The sequence below is a fragment of the Lotus japonicus genome, chromosome 3 (assembly GCF_012489685.1).
Source record: "Lotus japonicus ecotype B-129 chromosome 3, LjGifu_v1.2".
In the NCBI taxonomy this organism is placed as follows: Eukaryota; Viridiplantae; Streptophyta; class Magnoliopsida; order Fabales; family Fabaceae; genus Lotus; species Lotus japonicus.
Genome location: NC_080043.1, coordinates 67,283,034 through 67,290,502, shown reverse-complemented (window position 1 = coordinate 67,290,502; position 7,469 = coordinate 67,283,034). Strand labels below are relative to the sequence as shown.

The following is a 7,469-nucleotide window of genomic DNA, read 5'->3' as shown; positions in this document are numbered from 1 at the left end:
AATTTTGTGATATTTGTTGGCTATTTGGTTATTTTCTTATTATTTGGTTGATGGTTATGCATTGTGGTTTTTAAGGTTTGCGTGACCACCATGGGTTTGTCAATTGGTCTGAAGAAGGTTATTGTTGCTTTGTTTGTGAATACTATGTAGGTTTGTCCCTAAATCGAGTGATAATTTCATTAGGGAGATTGTATACTGTCCTTTAAGGCTATTATATGGCTACTTCAGAGGATGATGGGGGTGAACCAAAATTTCCTAAGCCACTTTTCGTAGAATATGAAGAGGAAGAGCACGAGGATGACGAAGAGGTAGTGGAAGACAATGAATTGGGATGCAGTGGTGACGATACAGATTCAGATAGTTCAGATGATGAATTCAGGAATGTGCTTACCTTAACAGCTGATGAGATACGAGCTTTAACGTTTTGCAGTGAGGCTAATGCATACACATTTTACTGTGCCTACGCGAAGGGAAAGGGATTTGTGGTTAGAAATGATGCATGTGAACGAGATTCTAATAACAAAGTTGTAATGCGAAAATTTGTATGCAATAGGGAGGGGTTAAGGGAACCAAAGTACTTCATTATGGATAGGCAAAGAGCCCACAGAAGCCTAACCCGCTCTAACTGTCAAGCAAGACTCAAGATACAGTACGATAACAAGAAATGCCAATGGGGTGTGGTGGGGTTTGAGGAGAAACACAACCACGAACTTACCCCGTCGGTATATGTCCCTGTGATTAATGCTTACCGTACAATTAGTGAAGGAGACAAAGCTCAGGCAGAAAGTCTTCACGCATATGGTGTCAGAACCTGTCATATCATGGGTTATTTGACGGCACAGAAGGGGGGATATTCTAAAGTAGGATTCTTGAAAGAAGATCTGTACAACAACTTCAGTCGCCAGAGACATAACAGAGTCAAAGGTGGGGATGCTCGAGCTGCTCTAACTTACCTAACATCAAAGGCTGATGCAGATCCCATGTTCTATTCGAAATACACCACCTCAGGAGACAATAGATTGAATAATCTTTTTTGGGCAGATGGTGTTAGCAGGACAGATTACCAATGCTTCGGGGATGTTCTTGCCTTTGACTCCACTTACGGCTCCACTAAGTATAAACATCCACTGGTTATATTTTGTGGAACTAACCATCATGACCAAACGATTATATTTGGATGCGCTTTATTGATTGATGAGACTATTGAGACATACAAGTGGTTGTTGGAAACTTTTTTGGAAGCAATGAGTGGGAAACAACCTAAATCTGTTGTAACCGACGGAGATCTTTCTATGAGGGAGGCCATCAAACAAGTATTCCCGAACGCATCGCATCGACTATGTGCATGGCACTTGCACAAGAACGCAAAGGATCACAGAATGAGCAAGGAATTTTTGGATGACTTTCAGAAAGCACTTTATTGGCACTTCAGTGTTGAGGAATTTGAGGAACACTAGCAGAACATGGTTTCTAAGCACGGCCTACAGAAAGACAAGTGGGTTTTAAGTGTGTATGAGAAAAAGGAATCGTGGTGCTCCGCATATCTCCGTGATCAGTTTTTTGCTGGGATACAGACGACATCAATATGTGAAGCCATAAATAGTCGTATCAAGGTCTATGTCAAGAGAATAATTAGTCTTATAGACTTCATGCAAACCATTGAGCATGCTTTAAGAGGGTACATATTTAATGAGTTGCGAGCTGATTACGGTAGTATTTTCACTGAACCTGTTTTGACTACCACTCTGTACAAATTTGAAAGTGAAGCTGCAAAACTGTACACGCGTGAAATTTTTAAAGAAGTAAGAAATCAAATTGAGTGTGTGGCTCCATTGAATTATAAAGATAAAAAACCGGATGTAGATGAAGTGAGGTACGAGATGTTCCATTATAGGAGGCCAGAAAGAACCATTGAAGTAGTCTACAACAAGAAAAGTAATCAATTTTACTGTCCATGCCGGCGATTTGAATCACGTGGAATACCATGTTCACATATTTTCAACAGCATGAAATATAAGCTCATGGAAACCATTCGTAAAACACTTATGCTTAGCAGGTGGGGACGGTATGCAAAATCTGAATACTTGTCGGCAACATCCACCGATGAGGTGGACAGTTCTGTAATGAAGACAGCACGATTTGGGGCTATATCTGCTGTGTGCAACGGGCTCTCCGTCTTATGTTCTGACAATCCTGGGCTCTTCACTGACATGATGAATGATATTTTGAGGTTGACGACGAAGTATAAGAATAAGATACTCAAACAAGGCGGACATGTCAACGGGACCAACGACATTCGTGATCCCAATATCGTCAAATCTAAAGGACGCCAGCCTGCAACCCCGAAACCAAAGAAGAATAAAAAGAATAAGAAACAAGCAAGGTGTTCAAACTGTCATAAGCTTGGTCACAACGCAAGGACTTGTTCTACCCTCGTTGGTGGAGAAGATAATGATTTGGAGGGTGATGAGCGATCCACGCAGGAGGATGAGGGCAACGTAAATGACGATAGCACGGGCCAGCCAACCGAGGCCACGACGCAGCCAAGTAGATCCAATTCTAATGTAATAAACCATTTGGTAAGTCATTGATCCTTTATTGTTTGTGTTGCTGTTATTTGTGATATTGTTGTTATTGAGCAGGTTGGTCGTCGAGGACATAAAGCCAAAAAACATAAGACAAAGAACTCGAATCTCTGTTCAGTTAATGAAAAGGTTGGTCCATATATATCAACTCAATTGTAGTTTCTCATGCGTTAAATGGACTTGGATAATCATTTAAGTGAATTGAAAATGCTGTTATTCTACTTGTGGATTCAGGAAAACCTAACCCCCGCAACTGATAAAGATGAAAGTCAGATGGGCTCACGTGCTTTGTCCCCACAAAATTCAACAATGCAACCGGTGAGTTCCTGACAGTGAATCACTTACCAGTTCAGAAATATGCAGTTCACAGATAAGTTGAATTTGTATTTCTTGTTCACAAAGCTTAATGCGAGGTATTACATCTTCTGGATACAGCCAACCCAGACAGCTGTTTCTTGTGGTATAGCTCATCCCGGATTTCATTCCGCTGTCCCTCAATACGGAACACGACCACCTAACTTAGCCGTTGGTACGGGTATGCCAGCCCAGGTCAACTTCCCACATGGTTATGGTGGATGGATACCAGACCCGAACATTCAATATGCTTATGGTCAACCCATAAATGGTCCTCAAAATGCTCCTCAATGCTATGGTTATGTTCCGATATTGCCCCGAAACTATCAGGTTTTGTACAAGTTATTCAGTGTTTGTAAAATTTTTAATATATCCATGATATTCCTCACCAGTGAAATTTTTGATAATCTACTCAATCGCAGAATCTATCTGCTTGTCAACCTATTCATGCTCCTGCTGGTAGAGGACAAAGCCAACACCAAGGCCCCCGTAGCCAAATGCAACATGATGCGGCGAAGAAAAAGGCTGGTACATAAGCAAATGTAGTTTGATGTGCAATCGGACGCCGAAAATATGTCTATGTCAAAAACCACTGTTGAATCCAAAGTAGTCACTATTCTGCGTGCCCAAGTGGCTTGTAGATGAAAATTAAACTTCGGCTGTACAATGGTTTCGGATGGAAGTTGAACTTTTCAACCCTTATGCACCAATGTTGTAGAATACGTGATTTCTCATTATCATACGTATTACTATTGTAGAGTGAGGGAAAATGCTGAAAAGGTACAAATGGAAGCTTACATTTTATTGTTTTAACCCCTTTTAGTTGCAAGAAACTGTTTAACTCTGATACAAAATACAGAGACAAACTTTGAAGAAAAAAATGCAAGAAACTTTCATTTATGTAATTACGGAGGCGTTTTACCTGCACCACTTTTTTGTAGTTCGGTGCAAGGAAGAAAAGATGAAGATGAACTAATTAAATTTGACCTAATTTAATTACCTGATAATTAATTCAATTAACCTAATGATTAATTCAAGATTTAAAAAGATAGGTTTTTTTATTTAAAAAAAAAAGACTTGCTATTGCAGGTCAAAAGGGGGGTGGTCTAAGGTTACACCACCAAAAACTAGTGTAGGTTAAATTTCTCCAAACATTTTTCCCGTTGTTAATCTTATTAGAAGCATTTTACATGAGATACTGGAGCTTGAGAAATCTATTGCAAATTATGAACTAAAAAAAATAACATGGGCCAAGGTTTTTTTATTGGGCCCAGTAAACAAATCCGGAGCATGATGTTTTTTGGTAAATTTTATAAAACTAAAATTTTAGAAAATGTTCCAACCCAACGGCCCAACCCAACCCAACCAGCCAAAATCCCACTAAATGGCAGGCTCAAACTGTGCGGGTTATGTGGGCTAATGGGCACAATACACATAAACTAACCCTTCTAAATATGATGTCAGGGCGGGTTGGCCCAGCGGGCCTATCCTACCACTGTTTAACGAAGATAATTTTGGATCAATTCTTCAGCATAACCAGGGACCCCATATGGCATTTTCAACATAATACCAAGAGTAACAAGTTAACAATGTCTGAAATAAAATTAAAGAACACAGAAAGAAAGATTGTTGAAACTACTTGAACAAACAAGCATTCAAGTACACAGTTGTTCAAAAACATAGTCACAGTGACTATGCTACTTCTTTTTCTTCTGACGGCGGTGAATGGTGCAGTAGACAAGATTATTGGCAGTGCTACATGGTTGGCAATGAACCCTGTCCCCAACTTTTAATTTGTGGTCATTCACAAAATCATACCAACGACCTGCAAGATTGCAGGGACTTCGTTGCTCATCCTTATACCTCCACTTGAGGTCGCAAACATACCACTTACTCTGTTCATTGGCCAATATGATCTGCATCCATTCTTTCTTCAAGTGTCTGCGAACATAGCACGCTGGTAGGTGCTGGCAACAGAATTAAACCTCAAGTTACGATTCGCATTGCTCAAATTTTAACTGAGAATATAAATGCAATCTTCATTCTTCACTATAACTAATGAAATAAAAGGTAACCAAACATTGAATAAAGAGATACGTAATGAGTACTCACAACTGTCTGGCGTCCTGAAATTGCTGAGGCGGTCATCACCAAATCAAATTACACAACTGAAGGATCCTTGTCTGCATTAGGAAATCACGGGACAGAACCCATCAGACCGTCATCTTCTATTCTGTGGTCTTCTTCAACCTCCACATACATACAATCTTCTTCAATATGGACAGTCACACCAGGCTCATCCATCTCAACACCCACACGCTCCTCGCCGCCGTTGTGACACACACAATCCTTTCCTGCAGCAGGGTTTTCATTTCTCTGAGTTTGTCTCTGGGAAGTTCCCACACCCTAATCGATTTCATTCATCAACTTGTCAGTTAATTTCACATTGAACTTGTTTCGAATGAAGTGGTAAAAGTGAACCAACTGATCTTCTTCCAAGTTATACTTAACAGCAAGTGCACGAACAGATTCTCAAATCCTACACGTATTTGCCCCAAAGTATAACTTAAACTCGCAAATACTCCCTACTGGATCTCTAAGTTTAATTGTACTACCCATATCCGCTCTGAATCTTGTGTAAACTTCGTACGACATTTCCATGTGTTCCTATACGTGTTTTAAATAGAATTAAGCCAGCCATTACCACAACACTATTCCAGACAGAACAAATATGAAAAATAATAAGTGACAAAAATTACCTGATTCAATTCTAATGGAAGGGTGAAATCAGGGAGTGCTGGTGCTTTTTCTTTGGACTTCATGCCGTTGTTCAAACCTAACAAGGCACAATTAGTCAGCCAACATATTGGAACCAATTTTCCATAATTTTCAAATCGTGCATGCAGCTATAACCTAACCAGGATCAATTAAAAATACAACATATTTTGTGATGCATTTTCGAATTAGAAAGTAGAGTGCTTGAAAAAGGAAGTTGCAGGTTTGATTGTTGGTGAAGCAGCCAGAAGAAACAAAAAGATTTAAAAATTGCATTAAGGCATAGAAAGTAGAAAAGACAACAAGGCTGGAAACGACATAGACACGAACCTTGGCCTTGCTAGGAGGGTGGCGGTGATAGTGGAACACACGAACAAAAATTGGATCGGGAAAGAGAGATAAAACCCTAGGAGATGCTTTATCTCCTTCTCCTTCTCTCTGAACAGACGTTTCGTATGCCGTTCTCTGTGAACAGTTATGTTGTGCTTGGGGGAAGACGATACAGTAAATCAATTGGACCGTGCACAGTTACATATTATGCACAACTTTCAAAGCTAGTTTATAGGGGCAATCATGACTCTTCACAAATACCATTTAAGTAGTAAATTACATTATCAAATTGTTTTTTTATGAAAAAAAATAAATATTATAACTAAAGGAGTTAATTTATTAAAAAAATGAAATAACATCTCAGTACCACTTAGTCGGTAAAACCAATTTTTAATAAATCTATTTGTGTGGATAAAAAATTAAAGGACACAACCAGTTTTTGTAAGAGTGAAGTAAATGAAATGCAGCAAAAAAATGATAACTGACAAGTAAACGTATAACTGAAATTTTATACATAAACTCCTACAGGAGTGTTAAAATGCACATTGAATAAGCAAGCATATGCATTGTGTGTTTTATTTTTATAAAGAAAAAAAAATTGTTTTATTGTTTTTATGTGGTGCACAGTTTCCATGATATGTGCAAAAAATACAATTTGAGACACATACAGATTAGGGGAAAAGCATTCCATTAGTTAAAATAGTTTTTAGACAACAATAATAGTAATGTGCTTGAATTTTACATCAAATGAAATTGATAATTATGGGAACAATAAAATCGTTCTCCAGCAAATTGAAGAAAAAAAGCAATGCATTCTGTGTTGTTTTCTATATAGAGGTTACCACTCACAATTGATGAATGATGTGCAGAAAGTTAGATCTCTTAGAATTTAAACACATGCAGTTTAGGGGAAAATGCAATCCATGAGCATGAAATGGTTGTTCAATAAAACCACTTGATCAAATTTTCAGCAAATTCAAGTGAAATTCAATTACTAATGCGCTTAAATTTTGAGCAAATGAAGGTAAAATCAAATCATTCTCCACACCGCTCACCCCCATCATCAACATGAAAGTAAAAGAATGGCGTGTAAGTAAGGAAATATAAGCATGTCCAAGTTAAGACCATTGTCCAAAATGATCTCCATAAAACATCACTCCCCCCCTAAGATGAAACTGCACAAACCCAGGTGAGAACGACAACACTAAACTAAGGCTTAATCTACCTATGGCAATTAATCCTTCCAACTTGTTTTTAGAACCAAAAATATCAAAAAACCTGCTGTGAAGGGTTCTAACCAAAAAAATTGGCATTGTCTCTAAATATGCAGTTAACCTAAAACTAGTTCAGTGGAATTAAGGGTGGGAACGCAGTTGATTAACCAATCGTCTAACCACACTAACGTGGATCAAGGCCGGATCCCTC

At 38.6% G+C, this 7,469-nt stretch overlaps 1 protein-coding gene across 1 annotated transcript; it reads left to right on the top strand.

Annotated features, from left to right (window-relative positions):
• Positions 1-215: 215 nt before the first annotated feature.
• Positions 216-1,457, top strand: LOC130744565 (protein FAR1-RELATED SEQUENCE 5-like). The gene has a single exon (XM_057596739.1). The coding sequence runs from the start codon at positions 216-218 to the stop codon at positions 1,455-1,457; it is 1,242 nt and encodes a 413-aa protein (XP_057452722.1).
• The last annotated feature ends 6,012 nt before the right edge of the window (positions 1,458-7,469 follow it).